The sequence below is a fragment of the Lactuca sativa genome, chromosome 4 (assembly GCF_002870075.4).
Source record: "Lactuca sativa cultivar Salinas chromosome 4, Lsat_Salinas_v11, whole genome shotgun sequence".
NCBI lineage: Eukaryota > Viridiplantae > Streptophyta > Magnoliopsida > Asterales > Asteraceae > Lactuca > Lactuca sativa.
The window spans coordinates 132,393,084-132,413,451 of NC_056626.2; the positions used below are offsets into that span (position 1 = coordinate 132,393,084).

General features: G+C 36.7%; 1 protein-coding gene across 1 annotated transcript; it reads left to right on the top strand.

Moving 5' to 3' along the window:
• The first annotated feature begins 4,802 nt into the window (after positions 1-4,802).
• Positions 4,803-6,200, top strand: LOC111898740 (F-box protein At5g03100). The gene has a single exon (XM_023894611.1). The coding sequence runs from the start codon at positions 4,803-4,805 to the stop codon at positions 6,198-6,200; it is 1,398 nt and encodes a 465-aa protein (XP_023750379.1).
• Positions 6,201-20,368: the final 14,168 nt, after the last annotated feature.

Here is a 20,368-nt window from a genome sequence, read left to right on the forward strand (position 1 = left end):
GGCTTTCATATATATAAAAACATAAACGAGCTAAATATAGGCTTAAAAAAATCAGATTGTCGATTTTCGAAAATAGATCATTCTTTAATATTTTCATTTTCATTTTTGCTTTACGCACAACCCTACCAAATAATCACAAAGTAAAAAACCAAGGCAGTAGAAAACATCAAAAAGAAAATTATTCATCCCGACATATACACACCTAGCTATAAACTATTAGTTGAAAACAAGTATCATGCTCAAAGGATTCCACAAAAAGACTGAAAGAACTATCTGACGCAAAAATAAAACTAATCGTTACATAGGTTTTGTATATTTGGCTTTCATATATATATATATATATATATATATATATATATATATATATATATATATATATATATATATATATATATATATATATATATATATATATATATATATATATTATGTTCAGGTGTTTAAACTAAGTATTGTTTTATTGTATGCATCAATGTGAGCCAATCAAAATTAAATAAAAAATAGATAATTTAATAAATAAATAAGGGTAATGTAGTAATTTGTTCAGTAACTTCTAAAAATAATCCTTGTAATCATGAGATTGACTTTTTAACCTAAATAATTCCACCCCTTAAAGCCCTAGCATCATATTGACGCTTTCAGATCGCGTTCCTGTTTGAAATCGGAGCGAGTAGTAGCAGGTGGGGCTTCGGTGGCATTGGCTCGACACCAGTGACACCAGCAACCCTTTCTCCCTTATAGAGCTCGATCCATAGGTTGTGGATGTTCTTGGTGCCGGGTCTGGTGCCCCAAGCGGCGAATGAATTGCAGGGGAGACGGGGGCAGAGCCAATCGGAGGGGGAAAGGAAGCAGGTTCGTGTCAAGAGCGACGAGGGTGATGAATTGAAGCAAATTCATATCAACGACTAGAGACCTTCGCACCCCACAACTACAGGTTCCATTTTTCTTCAACTTTTTCGACTTTCGTTCTTTTCCTGGTTTCTGTTGAAACCGAAATATTGATTTCAAGGTTACCGATTTTGTTAGTGATGATGACTTTTGCTTATTTTGGTTGTTGGTTTACAGAACTCTTGTTTCTTGTTCATGTTTCTAATTGTTTGTTGTTTGGGTTCATTGATTGATGTTAATAACCATGTTCATCTAGGTTTGCTGGTGTTGAAGTGTCTTGATTTGTTTAGTCTTATGACTTCGATTTCTAAGGATCCAAAGTTTAGATGATGAAAAAACTGCTCAAAATTAATAGAAAGGTTTGAAATCAGATTGCTTAGAATGACCAAAAGATTAGAAATCAGATTTCATGCAAGCTGTTTGATCAAATGCCTGAGACAGATTACCTTCTTTACATGTTATTACATTTCTCATTTTCTTAAAAGTTTAGCAAGTGAAGTTTCAATTTTACAATTAAGCAATCGAAATCAATTGCCTTCAAAGTTGAGCCATTGCCTTTTGAATTCATTATCAATAAGAAAGCTGACATGGACTGTTAACATTACAGAAATGCTGATGTGGATACATCATCATGCAATTGGTCACAAGTTTTACTTCTTCCTTTGCATAATACTCCTACAAACTGTATACGGGTACTTTCTTTTCTACATTCTACAAACTGCCTCCGTGGACGACTGGACTGGACGGTGTTGAAAGAGAGAAGGTTGAAATCTGGTTTTGGTAAAAGAATTGAGGGTTTGTTTGTGAACAAACAAGGAGATGTGGTATCTTCTTCCTTCTTCTTCTTCTTCATTACATTAGGATTTTTAAATCCCTAATTTTGTATATATATTTTATAAGTTGGTGATCTACTTTGTCCTGATAATTTCTTTGTTTCCTCTATATGTGTCTATAACAAAATGATGACTCCACTCTAAAACAGTAGGATGATCATGCAATCTTCTGTTGGATGATTCAAAAATACAGTATTGAATGATAACATTGAACGAAACCTGTGCAAAATTGCTTACATTTACAAGCTCCAAGGCATATATTAACGATAATCTGATAGAAACGAATGTAAGGTACAATAGTTTTTTGTTGGAATGGAATCACGAATCCATTTCTCTTTAATGGGTTTTGCGTGACTTTATTTTGGTTTGCTTCTTTATGCTTGAATTTTATCTTATATTGTTGGTTTATAATGATCAATTGTTGAATACCATTATTTTTGTAGGTACGAAACGAGAGATATCAAAGCAAAACATGGTACATATGAAACTTACAACATTCTACTGGAATGGAATCTTGAATTCTGATTCTATGAGAATAGAATCTTGAAGATGAACATTGTATGGGATGAAGATGAACAATGACCACCAATCTTTCAAAAAGAATGGATTATTCTACCAGAATAATATACAATATAATGAAAAAAATGTATGTAATTGTATATTCTGGTAGAATGATTCATATATTGTGTTTTTTGTGTTATTAATAAGTGTAACATTCGCATAGAATAATATGTATTTTTTTTTCTTTTCTAAGAATGTAATGAAATTTTTTTTAACTTGTATCCAAAATTTTGTTATTCTTCAAGAAGTTCATTAAATCAAAATATATATTATGTCAGAATGTGTAATTCTTGTATGGTTCAATCATATTTGTTATTTTTTAATATATTGATAAACATATTCCGTCAGAATTTTCGAATTAAAAGAATTATCATCCATACAATCAGATTTTTAAAATTAATACAATCCATTTTCCTTAAAATATGTAATTTTGCTTTTTTAAATTTATGTTAATTGACTAAAATACCTTTAGAATGAAATTAGTTGGTATTTTTTATTTATATTTAATTTAATAATATGTATTATTCACTTTCCAAAATTAAGTAAAATGATTGGCTCAAAATTATGTATACAATAACACAATACTTAGTTTGAATAGAATAACCTAAGCCTATATATATATATATATATATATATATATATATATATATATATATATATATATATATATATATATATATATATATATATATATATAGGGAAAAGTGAATATACCCTTAAGGGTATATAAGCGTAGGTACCCAAACTCACCATACTACATCGTTTTGTATCATATATAGACATTGTAATTGTCCAATGTTCTTATAATTCAACTTCTAACTTGAATTACTTTAAAGATTTTTATAAATTTCATATTTATCTTCCTCTTACATAATTGTCATTTTCAACAATAATATATATAGCCTAGTAAGTGTTCGACAAAAAGATGTGATATAAGAGGAAGATAATAGTGAAAATTTAAAAATATTGAATATAAATCAAGTTAAGGATTGAAGTTTAACAATATTATAATGAATATATCAAACAAAACAACGTAGTATTATGAGTTTGGGTACCTAAGTTTATATACCCTTAAGGGTATATTCACTTTTCCCATATATATATATATATATATATATATATATATATATATATATATATATATATATATATATATATATATATATATATACTGTAGAGTTGATGAAGCGTTATAAGGCAACTGAAAAAATAGCAGCAATCAAAGAATCCGCATATCTTTCGAAAAAAAGATGAGCAGCAAAAACGTCAAAAGCATCAAAAATACACAAAATCACCAAACCAGGAAAACATAACTGCATGTGTCAAGACCACCAAATCAGGCCAACCAAAACAAGACAACTGTAGACCGATAATCAATATAATAGTAAAAGTTTTGATTTTGTTTCCGTTGCATTTGTTTATAAACAAACATCATTCCATCATGTTCTAACGTATGGGAAGTCATTAGGCTCTCTCTTAAAGTGGTTTGACTATCAATTCATAATGAAGAAGTTGAGTTCCATGGTACCATTACCATATAGTGTAGTTTAGTCGAAACGTCCGATATCATGCATTTGTTCTTTAAGCTACCATAAATGGAAGATTAAAAGAGATGACAAAATGAGGATTTTGGAATGTACACATGAAGTAACCTGCGTGTTTTTGTAGTTCCCAAATAGTCTTTCACACAGATCCATTCTTCAATGCCACTTTGCTTATAATGGATGTGGAACAAGTTAAAAAAAATCGTTGGCATGATTTTATCTATAAAATTGAAAGTCGTAAATAGTATGAGGCATGACATAAATATTACTGAGGCATGACATGGTGGAAATGCAAAGCCTCAAATTTTAGCCTTGAGTTGATAGTGAATTTTGTATATGGAAAATAATTCGTACACAATATTTTTTTACAATACACAACAATTTATGTATTATTTACCTAAATATAATAAAATGATTGTGGCAATTGAGATTTTCTAATATGAGGCCTAAGGGCACATATAAGAAGCATTAATTAATGACAAGTATTATCATAATTAAATATAAAATATATTAATTATAAAGAATATTATCATAATTAAATGTGAAATGCATTAATAATCTCCATAATAAATGTATTTTAAATTTAATTATGATAATGTTTTTCATAATTAATACTTCTTAAAAAATAAAGATATTCGATGATGTTGATCAGTGTCATTTTGTGGGGTTTTGTTTCCTTATAAACCATTGTCAAATTAAGTAAAACTATATCTCAATAAGCAGCGAATATTTTCAATTTAAATCTCTATATTTGCCGACTAAGCATGCAAAATTATAGTAATAATTTTGTATATCACAACTATATTCTATACACTAGTAAATGCCAATACAATTAATTAGGAAATTATAAGATCTTGGTTTTTATTTTTAAATTAAAATCTTGTGATCTACAAGATGACGTGCTGGTACGAATCGTCTACAAAACATTAACAGGGTTAATTAATTTGCTGTTTTTTTTTGTGGTTGGTACCCAGAGATGGAGAAACAGTTGAGAAGCGGCCCAGGATTAGAAGATATTCCGGATTTGTTCCACTGCATACAAATGCAATTACCGATAAAAGAAGCCGCCCGCACCAGCGTCTTGTCCAAGTCATGGCTACATGCTTGGTCCACCATCCCTACCCTCAGGTTTCGTGAAGCCTATCTGTCTGTAGTTAGCAAAGAACCAGAAACAGAGCTGTTTAAGTTAGTCGACCGCACTCTCGTAAGATATCTCCGTGACAACATACCAGTCAAAAGTATTGACGTTATTATCGACATTGAGAACCAGGAGTCCGCCTCTTTTGCTGAAAATTGGATCCGGCCAATGGCAATCAGAAGTTGTCTTCGGGAGCTTTCCCTGGCAATCCGGTATAGCAACGCCTCCCTTACGTTGCCAGATGAGATACTCTCCGGTGAAAACCTAATTAAAATGAGTGTTTCCAGTTCAATGATTGATTCTGTTTTGATGGCTAGTCATCCTGTGATCAAGTGTTTGTCGCTTCGAGAACTGAACTTGCAAGATGTGCACATAAGTGAACAGGTACTTAATGACATACTGTCTACTTGTAGCTTGCTTGTCAAGGTACAGCTTTTCTCTTGCACGGGCTTCAAGACTATCAAGGTTAAGAACCTTCATTGTCTTAGAGAATTAGGAATAGTTTCCGAATATGTATTAGCAATGAGTACTGTTTTGGAAATCAATGATGTCCCAAATATTCGCTCGTTTACGTTTATATCTAAGCCTCTTCCTTTCGACCTGGATTCACTAGTAAGCGTTACGGAATTATCCTTAGGTCATATGATCGTGGACGATGCTTTTGTGAACATTATCCAATCGAAATTTCCTTTTCTCGAGAGTTTGACACTTGATCTGGATTTTTGGAAGTTGGAATGCTTCAATTTTACTTGTGTTACAATGAAGAAATTATCCATAGTGCTAGACCAATTCATTAAGCCAGTCAACATAAAGGTTTATGCACCAAATTTAATTTCTTTTCATTTCCGTGGCTTTACAATGCCTAGTCTCTTGTTTCAAGCCACCATTCTCGAGGAAATGGATCTTGATCTGTTCCTGATGCGTCCCCTTATAATTGATGAATCTTTCTTTCTTAAGATGAGGGAAGCATTGACTTTCTCAAGAAAGTGCAACATTCAAATACAGATCACAAAGTTTGATGACATAATACCATCGGACATCAACGTCGACGATCTAACAAGAAGGGTCCCATTTCCGGCTATAAACGTAACACAACTGACATTTAGAACTTTTAGACAAGACAAAGGCTTGGGGGATCAGCGCTTGCCATTTTTTGATGCATTATTTACGATTTGTCATCCAAAGCAGGTAGTCGCAGTTGTAGACTCAAATTCTAAGCACAACTACTTTAGCTAGTTAATGGTAAGGGAGGTGGTGGAGAAGAAGACCAGAAAGGGGTATTGGCGTGATTACCTGCAACTTGTTGAAATAAGACGTCATGGTGATGAAAAATGGGAAACCCTAACAAATTCTTGGAGAAGCTTTCCAGAGGGACTGGCTCATGTGCCTTGTTTAGAGTTCAAACTTGATTGGCGTTAGTCGTTAGATTAGGTATTTTACTATTTCTTTTTTAAAATTTCCTTCTATCAATATGTTTCCAAATATATACAAATTAATATAATTATGAATCTTAACAGGCATGCACACGGGTTGATACCATTGCTTTTTTTTTAACCTATAAAATGAATCAAAAACCATACCAATATATATATATATATATATATATATATATATATATATATATATATATATATATATATATATATATATATATATATATATATATATATATATATATATATATTATTTTATAAAACAAATCCCACTATTTTTAAAAATAGATTGAATAAAATAATAATATTTTTTTAAGACGTCTAAATCATTAAGCTAATTGTACAACTAATCATTAATAAAATAATATTAAAATTTAAACAAACTCCTATAAATCCTCTTTTCCAAGGTTTTGACTAGGTCTTTTTTTATCCAAATAAATACTCAACACCCTATAATTTGCTCATTTCATTAATTTTCTTTATTTTTAATATGACATGTTTCCTAAAACAAACTAATGATTGAATTGAAAATAATCATTCTCCATCGAAAAGAAATTAATTGTCGAAACAAACTATTTGTCGTCCGCCGCTTTGCGCGGGTAAACGGCTAGTATATATATATATATATATATATATATATATATATATATATATATATATATATATATATATATATATATATATATATATATATATATAGGTGGGATGTCAAGCCCACCAAGCAAATTACACCCTTTGATTGCTAAATAAACGTAATATAATGGTAAAAAGAGGTATCGATCCTCGGGGAAATGGTTGTATTCAATCACTAATGCAATTCAATAGAACTAGTAAAATTAAACTAATTAAGTACAATTAAACTAAAATGGGGGGTTTGATTACTTGAAAACTAAAATATTTGAATAACTAAAAACCTTGCAATTAAGCAAGTTGATGAGATGCTCAAAGGTTGGAAATAATTGGTTAACTAAGGCAATTCAACACAATGAACATTTGTGTGTTTATCATTAGGATCTAATACAAAGCTTATCCTTCATCCAAAATTGGTTATAGCAATCATGAAGCATGATATGCCAAGATTCCTCATAGGTTGTATGGAGGTTGGGGAAGCCCACAACACACCTTCTTAATTAAGATCAATGGTCAATAGAAGCAATTAATCCCAAGAAATCAATTAGCCTTAAGAATGAAGGAATCCCCAATTCCTAGAGGATGTCAAATGCTTACACATCCATAAAGGAGATATGATTCATAAGCTAGAGATGATTTCTACCATCATAAAGCCTTTGTTCTAGATAAATTCAATGATCCAATGCAAAATCAATGAAATAAATCAACCATTGCTCAATCAAATACTAAGCTCATGATCAAAGCATCAAATAAGCATAAGAATTGCAAACTAGAATCATAAACATGGAATAAATTGATAATCAACATAAATCCTTCAAAACCCACAAACATTCATTGGTTTTCAGCCAATGTCAACCAAACAAGAGTATTAGCCACTCATGGCAACAAAGTAACAAGAACAATAATCTAATTGCATAAAGAAACTACCTAAGATTTGGAAAGATGAAAGGAAATGGTTTCTAGCTCCCAAAATCGCCTCTTGTAGGTCTCCAATGGTGGAAAAACGTGAATTAGCTTCTAGATCTAATCCCCAAGGGTTATGGCAAGCCAAATGACCAAAATGCCCAAACTGGGCAGTTGCACGGGTACCCGCGCGACGAAAATTCCACCCGCACAAATGTTGTTGTAATACTATTGGTCCACCAAGCCACTCCACCCTTCCACTACCAAAGATTCCTTTGGTCCCCCTCCTTGTCCATGTAATTTGAAATGCACCAATCATCATTTAGCAACCAAATGGATGCTCCAAGCCCAAAATTTGAATTTTATGATCCATCTTCACAAGCCCAAATGATTCAAACCAATAACTTTCAAAGCCCAGTTCTTCCTCTTTGATTCCGCCAAGCCCAATAATGCCTCGGAAGCCAACTAAGTCCGTCTCCAATCAACCCGCAACCGCAACAAACACCGAAAAACCTACAAAATATCTCATGCAACATAACAAGCACCCGGTATGATCCATACTAAAGAAAAATAATTAAATTACAATGCATTAATGATAAAAAGATCTAAAAATCTAAAAATAAACTAATAAAATAAAGAAATAAAATAAGCTATCAAATCACCCCAAGCTTAAACCTAACTTGTCCTCAAGTTAGAACAAGACTAAAAATGAGCTCAGGATGAACTATCTAAAAAGGAAAAAGAAAGATACCATAGAACTTGGTCAACATCAGTCAAATAGCAGCTGAGAAAGTGAAAGATAACCGCAAAGTTGTTCATAATCTAATTAACAAAAAGCAGCAAGTTCATAATCAATAGAAAGCAAGTAGAAAGGCCTGAAGAAAGAGAGAAAGCAAGACCTGAAGAAAGAGAGAAAGCAGATTTCGAAGCAAGAGACAACAAGATTCATAGGATGACAACAAGACCCAAACGAGATTTTAGCAAGAATGGTCAGTGGGAAGAAAAAAGCATGAGAGAAGTGATATGTGAATAAGGGGATTGTTCCAACAATACACAAGTAATAAGAGTCAAAAATCAAGAAAACAAGTAGCAAAAGCAAGGACAAGATCAAAAGCAAGCAACATGAATGAAATTAAGCAAGCAACAAGGCATCATGTTTGGTGATCAGAAGAAAAATATAGCAGCGGAAAGTTTGTAGCAAGTAGCAAACCAAAAGTCTGTATCATGTAGCAAGTAGCACCTGGTTCTTGGTACGTATTATGTTACTAAATCTTCAATTATTTTGCATTTTTGGCCTTGGACTCGGCGAGTTGAAGGACTGACTCGCCGAGTAGAAGCGGGATGAGACGCGGAGTTTAAGTTGCGGACTCGGCGAGTCGGGTCCCGGACTTGGCGAGTTGGGTCCCGGACTCGGCGAGTAGCCGCTGTCTGGACAAAAACCCTAATCCATGGGTTTGCACCCTATTTAAACGACCTTATGCAGCCTCCATTCCCCCCTTTATGCTCCCAAACACTTCTCATAGCAAACCCTAGCATTTCTTGAGAAAATCTAAGGCTTTTGAGTGATTCTTGTGAGTTTTTACCTCAAGGAAGAAGGAAGAGCATAGAAGGATCAAGAGGAGACTGAAGGATTCGAGTTTAGTTCATCATTTGCAGTCTACAGAAGGTATAAAGTCTGAACCTTACTCATTCATTTGTTAAATCCCTCTTTGAGGTGATTTAGGGCTTTTATAAGCCATTTTTGGTGGCCAACCATGTTTGCAAACATGGTTGGGGGTTTGAGCTTCTGGATCATGTCATTATTGGAGTCACAAGACATATTTGGGTTGCTTTTGCACCCAAGGAAGGCCCCATGCAACAAAACAACCATTTTAGAGCCTTTTAAGTTCAAAAGTCCCATGCATGCACGTAAAGTTTGTAACTTTACGTGCTAGATCGAGTTTAGGGGCTTGGATCTGTCTTTTAGACAAGTGTTGTACATCAGAAATCGAAGTTTTAAGGAGAGGATGTGACCAACTCGGCGAGTCCATTCCTGGACTTGGTGAGTCCAAGGGTTCTATCCCATATCAGTGAGGGTCAAAAGGACCAGATGAGTATGGAAAGGTTTTAGGGAGTCCCGGGGAGTGACCCAACGTTCTGGACTGAGCAAATTGTTCCGGAAATTCATGGTACTCGGCGAGTGTATGAACGGACTCGGCGAGTCCAAGGCAATCTTCATAGAACTCAACGAGTTGTTCATCAACTCGTCGAGTCGAGGACAGAACGTATTCATCGGATGAAGATTAACTCGGCGAGTTGGATGAAGGACCATTGAGTATCAGTTAGGATGTGAACTCGTCGAGTCAATGCCTAACTCGACGAGTAGAGATGGGAGTAAAGACAATCGACTGGATATGGACTCGACGAGTTGGCAAGCCAACTCGGTGAGTCGGGTCAACTGGAAGTTGACTTTGACTTTGACTTGACTTTGGTTTGGAATCGGTCAGGGGTAAAATAGTCATTTTACCCTGGGAATAGTATCAATGTCTGATTAAGTGTTTTATGGAAATATAGTCAGGGGATCACCGGAGCAGTTGTCAGACATTTGCGGATCAGCTTTTCAGCAGCCAGCCTTTTGAGGTGAGTTACCTTCCAGTAGCGGTGGGTCCACAGCCACAATGCCAGCCCACCAGTAGAAGTTGTATGTTAGATGATTGTCTTCCTGATATTTATCTAGGTCTGCTACTACTTGATATGTTTATGTGCTAGCATGTTATGATGTTATGTGATAGTGGTAGTAGTAGGGGTGAAATAGTCCCCAGTATCCGGTCGAAAGGACCGAAGGGGAGGCCGGGCCCTAGATATGCCAAGCAGTGTCCGGTCGAAAGGACCAAAGGGGAGGTCGACACCCATATATGCTTGGCAGTGTCCGGTCGAAAGGATCGAAGGGGAGACCAGCACCCAGATATGCTAGGCAGTGTTCGGTCGAAAGGACCGAAGGGGTAGGTCGGGCACCCAGATATGTCTGACAGTATTTGTATGTTATGTGATTCTATGGTATGTGGTACGATGGGGGAACTCACTAAGCTTCATGCTTACAGTTTACAGTTTTGTTTTCAGGTACCTCTTCTTCGAAGGGGAAGGAGTTGGCGTGGTAGCGGCACATCATACACGCACATTGTTTTCCGCACCATGAGTTATTCTGGGATTTGTAATCTGACATTATGGTTGTTTTATGTTTTGGTTTTCAGAAACGAAATATGTTTATGAAATGATAGGATCAAACTGTTGGAATAGTGTCTAAGGCTGCAACTATATTTGGCAAGTATTTGACCCGGTTGTGCATGGTCCTTTTGGGTTGCCTTCCCCATAGCAACTTGACAGGATGATTTATAATGAGAGAAGAAATATTATTAATATATTATGAGTATAATATAAGGAATAATAATATTGTTATTTGATTAATATAAGTCATAAATTAATTAGGAATTAATTTAGTGACTTAGAGAGATTAATTGAATAAAGGGGCATAAACTGTCAATTGTATGATAGTTGTGTTTTGGGCTGTGATTCCTTATGGATAAGGGATGGACAATTTTAGGGTTTGGAAGAGCCTAGAAATCGTCCAAGGGCTTATCAATAAGAAGATTGGATTGCTTAGGTCCTAAGTTATCCAATTAGGGTTTTAAGGGTGAAACCCTAGGAAGCTCACTAGTATATATAGACCCTTTGGGTGAAGGAAATCAGCACTCTTGCATCTGAAGAAACCCTGGCCGATTTCTCACCCTCCTATCTCTCTCTCTTATCATCCTCTTGCTAGTTGGTGTTTGTAAGCCATTAGAGGAGTAACAATTGTGACTCTAAGCTCCAAGGACAAGAAGATTCAAGCAAGCAATTCGAGGTAATCCATTAGATCTGTTTTCATATGTTATGATTTGAATGTTTACACTAGATCTATCAATCAAAGTCTTGGATACATTGCATGTTCAATTAGAGAAACCTAGATCCAAGCATTAGGGTTTGTATGTGCACATAGGAATGTTCTTATGGCTCAAACCCATCAGTGGTATCAGAGCCTGGTTGGTTTCTATTGAATTGATGCATTGGTTGCTTGATTGTTGATTGCAAAATTGTTTTTTTGTCCTTCTGCCTGATGAACCCGGCGAGTACCACAGTGTACTCGGCGAGTCCATTGTGGTACTCGGCGAGTTCGAGCGTCAGAAGGAGCTAGTTTCGGGATTTCTTGCTGTTTATCTTATGGAAACTTGCCTTTATCTTTATGGGTCAATATAAATCCGATTTTAACATATATTTAAGTATATCCTTCACCTAGCAAAAGATATTTACCAATTAATTGAATAATAATTTCCTTATGAGATAATTGATTAATTATTTTAATTGAATTGGTAAATTGTTTTGCAAGAAACATTTAAATAAATCAAATATGGATAATTGTGATATTAAATGGTTAATTTAAATTATTTGTTATTTGATCCCTTATGTTTTGAAAAGTTTAAATCTTGTCCTCAAGTTTTGAAATTTATGTTTTGTGATTAAAAGTTTAATTTAGACAATTTAAATTTCAAACCCTAGAATTTTACAAGTTTAAAATCCAACCCTATACTAATATAATATTACAAGATTAATATATATATATATATATATATATATATATATATATATATATATATATATATATGTATAATTAAAATGTTAGTCTTACACTTAGTAGGCCTCATTCACGAAGCCGGTATATAAGGTGGGTATAAGGTTGTGGCATATAAAATGGCGCTTAATGGGTGTACACTCACACCCACCGCTTGCTTGATCGGCGGAGGGTCGTTATCCGAACGGGTAGGATAGGGTAACACTATCTCCTCATTAAATGTATAATATTAAAATACAAAGTAACTACATGTTTTTCAAATTCTCAATCCTAGTTACTTTAGGAAAACTGAATTGATGCAAACCCATGAAATTACACTTTGCACCCTAGCTAAGAAGTTAGTGGAGCGTGTATGGTTTACCGGCACACTAATTGGTTCTAAGCAAAGGTGGCAAAGGGTGATTCATTGTTTATCATAGTTCGGTGGAGCGTGTATGGTTTGCCGGCACATCGAATAGATGATTATAACAATGAAGGCACCGTCTAGATTTGCATGGTTATTCACACCCACTTTGTGATCCTCAGCATCCCAGTCACAAACGAGAGGGGCATATCTAGATTTAAACATGCCATTGAAAAGTTCAATGAATCTCATCGAAATCTAGGAATTCTCAATACATTTAGAACTTAAGGTTATGTTTTCATGGTGGAGAATTAGTGAATCGTCATTCACTTACCTTCAATTTGTTTGCATGTTGGATTACGGCATCCCTTTTCTAATGTGTAAATAACGTTGTTGGATCCTAGCCCTAATTTTTCATATTGGGTGATAATTAGGGATTCAATTCTAATCAAACTTTGTGCTTTCTATTTGTAGATGTCGAACACGAACAACGATGTTGCTAGCTCATTCACGCTAATGAGCCTTTGCCAAAAGGTGACTTTCGATGGAACGAACTTTAGCGAATGGATAAGATACATTCGCACGATTGCTCGCTACGAGGACAAGGAGTATGTCCTTGACGAGAAGCTCGAGAAGATCAATCCAGAAGTCGCTACTCCGGCTGAAATGACTGATTTTGAGACTCATGAACGTGATGCAACGAAGGTTCATTGCATCATGATAGCCACAATGAACGCCGAATTCCAAAAGTCCTATGAGGACATGTATCCGTACGAGATGCACCAAGACTTATTGGAGAGATACCATCAAAATGCGAGGCAGGAACGTTACGAGATCTTCACTAACATGATCACCACTAAAATGGGACATGGAGATTCTCTAACCGTACACTTGCAAAAGATGCAAAGGTATGTCGATCGTCTTCGCAAGTTGAATGTCGACTTTGGTGAAGATTTGGCTATCGACATGGTACTTCATTTCTTGCCTCCTTGTTACAACCAATTTAGGATGACCTACCACATGAACAAGGAAGAGGTCACCCTAAGCAAACTCCAAGGTCTCCTAAGGGTTGCTGAGAGCAACCTCAAGGACAAGTCTGTTGCACCAACTCCCAATCCACCCGCTGCTCCTGTTTTGGCTTTTGGGCAGGGAAGGGGCAAAAAGAGGAAGGCTCCGTCTAAGAGCCACCGCAAGGGAAAGTCTTGAGATGGTTCCTCTTCTAGTGGGACCAAGGTTGATCCTGCTAAACCCAACCCTAACCCGAAGGAGGCAGAGTGCCACCATTGCCACAAAATAGGGCATTGGAAGAGAAGTTGCCCAGAATACCTGCTAGCCATCAGGGAAGGAAAGATCAAGCCGTATTTCGCATGTATTTACACAATTAAATCTAATGATTCATCTCATGCTATTTCTTCGGTCCTTGATACCGGGTGTGGTTACCACATTTGTTCTGAATTGCAGGGACTAAGAAGAAATAGGGATGTGGAGCATGGAAGAATAAATCTAATCATGGGGAACAGAAGATCGTCGTCTATGACCAAGATTGGAGTGTATTCTTTAGTGCTTAGGAATGGATTAAGTTTAGATTTGAATAATTGTTGCTACTCGCCAGATATGGCAAGAAACATCATTTCATTTCATGGTTTGTTTAGACAAGGATTTAGATTTTCGTTTAATAATGAGAATGGTTCAATTTATGCTTATCTAAATGATGTCTTATATTTTGAAGCAATACCGTGTAATGGAATTTATGAAACTGTTATGATTGTAGATAACCTAGGAAATGATGTTTTATGCATGTATTCTTCCAATAGTATGGATAAAGCATGTTTGTGGCATTGTCGTCTTGGACATGTCAACAAGAAGCGCATAGCCCAACTCCAAAAGGATGGAGTGTTGGAGTCATTCGACCTTAGGGAAGATGACACGTGTGAGTCTTGTTTGCTTGGAAAGATGACCAAGTCACCCTTCACTGGTACGTGTGAAAGGGGTGAGGGTTTGTTGGATCTCATACATACCGATGTATGTGGACCCTTTAGATCCACCACAAAGGATGTGAACCGCTTCTATGTGACTTTCACCGATGATTATAGTAGATATGGGTATATTTACTTAATCAAGCACAAGTCTGAAACGTTTGAAAAGTTCAAAGAATTCAAACATGAAGTGGAGAATCAATTGGGCAGGAAAATCAAGATGCTTCGATCCGATTGAGGAGGAGAGATCCCAAGTCTTGAATTCCACGACTATCTCAAAGAATGCGGAATAGTTTCGCAATTGACGCCACCTAGGACACCGTAGTTGAATGGTGTGGCAGAAAGGCGTAATCGAACCTTGTTGGACATGGTTCGTTCTATCATGAGTCATGCTTCACTACCTATCTCATTCTGGGGGTATGCCTTAGAGACTGCCGCCCATATCCTTAACCGAGTCCCTATAAAGAAGGTTGCCAAAACACCTCACGAGATGTGGATAGGGAAAGCTCCCTCGTTGGCACATATCAAGGTTTGGGGTTGCGAGGCTTTCATAAGACGAGATACTCACGAAAAGCTCGAACCTTGTAGTGAGCGATGTATTTTCATCGGCTACCCGCAAAAATCCTTTGGATATCTCTTCTGTAGACCGAATGACAATGTTGTCTTCGTTGTGAGAAGAGGGGTTTTCCGAGAGCTAGAACTCATAAGCCAAGGAGACAATGGGAGGCAGATCGAGCTTGAAGAGATTCAAGAATCGAGTGATGAAGGAACCTCCACCGCTGGCGCTCAACCCTAGGAGGAAACTCCGGTTGAACCAATTGACGAGTCTTTACCTCTTAGACGTTTCGAAAGAGTTAGAGTTCAACCCCAGTTTTATGGTTTTCATATTACTACCGAAGGGGACACGTATATTAGTGATGGTACACTAATAAATTTAGATGAACCTAATAGCTATAAGGAAGCCATGGCAGGCCCGGAGTCTGCAAAATGGAAAGAGGCGATGGACAGCGAGATTCAATCCATGTATGATAACCGAGTTTGGAATTTGGTTGAAAATGTGCCCGGACGTAAGACCGTTGGGTGCAAATGGATCTTCAAGAAGAAGACCGACATGGATAGAAATGTACACACATATAAGGCGCGATTGGTTGCGAAGGGCTTTACTCAAACTCCCGGAGTTGACTATGATGAGACCTTCTCACCAGTTGAGAAGATAAAGTCTATTAGGGTGATGCTAGCCATTGCTGCATTTCATGATTATGAGATATGGCAGATGGATGTCAAGACCGCTTTCCTTAATGGAAAGTTGGCTGAGGATGTTTACATGGCTCAGCTAGAGGGTTTTGTCGATACGAAGCATCCCAATAGAGTGTGCAAGCTTGAGAAGTCCATTTATGGGCTTAAGCAAGCGTCTCGCAGATGGAATCTTTGCTTCGATGAGAAAGTCAAAGAGTTTGGATTTGTACGAAGCGAAGATGAATCATATGTATATGTCATATCCAGTAGGAGTATAGTTAGCTTCCTCTTTTTGTATGTCGATGACATACTCCTCATAGGAAACGACGTCCCGACACTGCAGGAGGTTAAGTTCTGGCTCGGGAAGTGCTTCGCTATGAAGAACCTCGGAGAGGCTTCCTATATTTTGGAATAAGGATAGTGAGAGAACGAAGTAAGAGACTAATAGGACTTAGTCAGAACACTTATTTAGATAAAGTACTAAAACGTTTTAGTATGGAAAATTCGAAGAAGGGAGAATTACCGATACAGAGTAATGCCAAGTTGAGTAAGACTCAAAGTCCGAGTACCGAAGCCGAGATAGCAGAAATGAGCCGAGTACCATACGCTTCCGTAGTTGGCTCAATCATGTATGCTATGACTTGTACTCTCCCGGATGTAGCTTTTGCTTTGAGCATGGTCAGTAGATATCAAGGGAACCCAGGCAAAGCCCATTGCATTGCAGTCAAGAATATCCTTAAGTACATTCGGAGGACCAAGGAATGGTTTTTAGTCCTCGGGGGGGAGTGATGACTTAAAGGTGCGAGGGTATAGTGACGCCAGCTTCCAGACCGACAGGGACAACTACCGTTCGCAGTCAGGCTGGGTCTTTACCCTTAATGGAGGAGCAGTAACTTGGAAAAGTTCCAAGGAGGAAACCGTAGTTGATTCAACGTGCGAATCATAGTACATTGCAGCGAGCGAAGCGTCGAAGGAGGCAATATGGTTGAAGAACTTCATCGGTGATCTTGGAGTTGTACTTGCCATACAGGAGCCTATGGAAATTTTCTGTGATAATGAAGGAGCGGTTGCCTTGACCAAGGAACCAAGGGATCATGGTAGATCTCGACATATCGACAGAAAATATCACTTTATTAGACATCGAGTAGAAGAAGGACACCTCATGGTTAAGAGGATATCATCAGAAGATAACCTAGCAGATCCGCTTACGAAGGGATTGACTAGGGTTAAGCATTTGCAGCATGCTAGGAGTATTGGGCTTAAGGATGATATTAGTTTAAATTAGATAGTTTTAGAAACTTATAATAGATAAATGTAATTGACATTTGATGATTAAATAAAGGAGTATTATTTACGAGTAAAGTTACTGTCATATGTTAATTGTTTAACTATTGTTTCACTTTGCATGTTTTGACTTCCTGAATAATTGAGTTATTAAGAATAATCGAATTATTCAAACAGTCCACAATCGTTCATATGTTGGAAGTAGGTATGAATAAAGATTGTCATGAATTGGTATGTAGATTGTCTAAATGGTATTAGACATAGCAAAGGTTTTCTACAACGTTCATGAGTGCTTACGAACTAGTTTTGAGCATTGGAACAAACCCTCACTTGCTGGAATCACTTTAAAGTGTGTGTGTGTGTGTGTATATATATATATATATATATATATATATATATATATATATATATATATATATATATTGTAAGTGATCGCAAGATGATAATATCATATGGTCTTAAAACCTAGATATATGGTTTGTTATTTGTTAATTGGTTGTACATTGATGATGCGAAATCGCATTAGTAAATTGATGTTATAAAACGCATTGTTGTGTATAATTGGTTAGTGAATAAGTAAATGCATATAAGTCGAAGTTTATCAGTTACTTTTATCCTAAGAGGGTAAAAGCGATATCTCGGTCGCTCGATGATTTGATTTGACTTATGTGTCGGGCCCGGTCAGAACTGAATTGATGTGTTCGATTAAGTTCTATGTCGAATAAATCTGAGATCGAGAAACTAAACGTTGGACAATGATTATGTTTGTGTGATGTCTGAACAGAGGACTATATGATCCCTTATCTAAAGGACAGGACTGATGAGATCAGAGATTGACAGCGTCTTTGAGAGCTACGATTGAGAATCGGATTGTGCTTGTATATATAGTTACTAGACTTATTCAAGTGGGAGACTGTTGGAATAGTGTCTAAGGCTGCAACTATATTTGGCAAGTATTTGACTCGGTTGTGCATGGTCCTTTTGGGTTGCCTTCACCATAGCAACTTGACAGGATGATTTATAATGAGAGAAGAAATATTATTAATATATTATGAGTATAATATAAGGAATAATAATATTATTATTTGATTAATATAAGTCATAAATTAATTAGGAATTAATTTGGTGACTTAAAGAGATTAATTGAATAAAGGGGCATAAACTGTCAATTGTATGATAGTTGTGTTTTGGGCTGTGATTCCTTATGGATAAGGGATGGACGATTTTAGGGTTTGGAAGAGCCTAGAAATCGTCCAAGGGCTTATCAATAAGAACATTGGATTGCTTAGGGCCTAAGTTATCCAATTAGGGTTTTAAGGGTGAAACCCTAGGAAGCTCACTAGTATATATAGACCCTTTGGGTGAAGGAAATCGACACTCTTGCATCTGAAGAAACCCTGGCCGATTTCTCACCCTCCTATCTCTCTCTCTTACCATCCTCTTGCTAGTTGGTGTTTGTAAGCCATTAGAGGAGTGACAATTGTGACTCTAAGCTCCAAGGACAAGAAGATTCAAGCAAGCAATTCGAGGTAATCCTTTAGATCTGTTTTCATATGTTATGATTTGAATGTTTATACTAGATGTATCAATCAAAGTCTTGGATACATTGCATGTTCAATTAGAGAAACCTAGATCCAAGCATTAGGGTTTGTATGTGCACATAGGAATGTTCTTATGGCTCAAACCCATCACAAACGATGTTTATTCACAATTTTTTCCAAAGTATTGATTTAAAAATGAAATTTTTGGACGTGAAAATTGGGTCGTTACAAGTTGGTATCAGAGCCCTGGTTTGAGGGATTCGGACACACCTTTGGGGGTGTCTGAACTCAAATCAAGGGATTAAAGGATTTCGAAAAAGAAAAAGTCTTCTAAAGGATTAAGTAAAAATTTTTGAGAAAGAACGAAGTGTGTGATGTGCGCGACCGGCCGAGCTCAAGTAAGTATTCCCCAAAGTACCCATACAATATTATATTATGTTCATCAGATTCAGTAGAATAGCATGCTAGAATAGGACTAAGGATCTAGGAATGATGCTTTATGTGCTTCAGCTTATGAGAATTGCATGCTAGTATTGAGTAGACAGTAGTAGGATAGCCTAATTAGGTTATGCCTGGTAGTATGAGCTTAGCATTATAGGCTAGTTCAGCTTCTCATTTTGAGGACAAATTTGCTTGAGTAGTTTTCCTCTCTCCGAATGCTGCTTGCTTTGTGCTACGTGGGACTCTGCGTGGTGGAAGTTGGTCCTTAGGTGAATACGTCACATTACATGTGATCAGGGTTGAATAATCTCAGAGTACTGGATTTGGCCCTATTGCGCAGCTCTTGTTTGAGTCTAATCGTTGTAAGGACGAGTATGTTACTTGAAGGATTATCTGAGCCTCATCATGTGATGGTATTCAGCTAATGGCTAACTGGAATTAAAGGAGGCCTTCAGCGGCTGAGGACCGGTTTGGGTGGGTCAGAGATTTCCCTAGGGCAAGCCTAGAATGGGAATAGCAGAGGATCAGTAGTGGGGAAAGGAATCTGCTGGAGTCAAAGTTGTCCTTGAGGAAGGTACGGATAGATGTGGAAGGTAGTATGGGCCCGTACTACAAAAAGCAGAGGATCCGTACCCGAATTAAGGAAGGCTAAGGCAAGACCAGGGAACTTGTAATAGATGTGATCCCTTTAGAGGTATCAGTATCACTAATGGTTGCCTGTGTGTATTGCAGAATGGTGGTACTACATCAGAGGCCAGCAGGTGGCAGTTCTGGAGAGGGATCGGGTTCGGGATCAGGCTCTGAGCCAGTAGATGAGAGGCTACGCAAGTTCATCGCGTCAAAGATCACCAGAGGCATCCTTGAGTCGACCCCCATCATTTTTGGGTCAATCAAGGAAGGGATAGTTGAGCTGATGGAGGACCGCCTCAGGGCGTTTAGGAGTGACATGGCATCTGGCCAGTCAGGATCTCA

Excerpts from the sequence above, each read along its gene's own strand:
- LOC111898740 (XM_023894611.1), top strand. The coding sequence starts at position 4,803 with ATGGAGAAACAGTTGAGAAGCGGCCCAGGATTAGAAGATATTCCGGAT.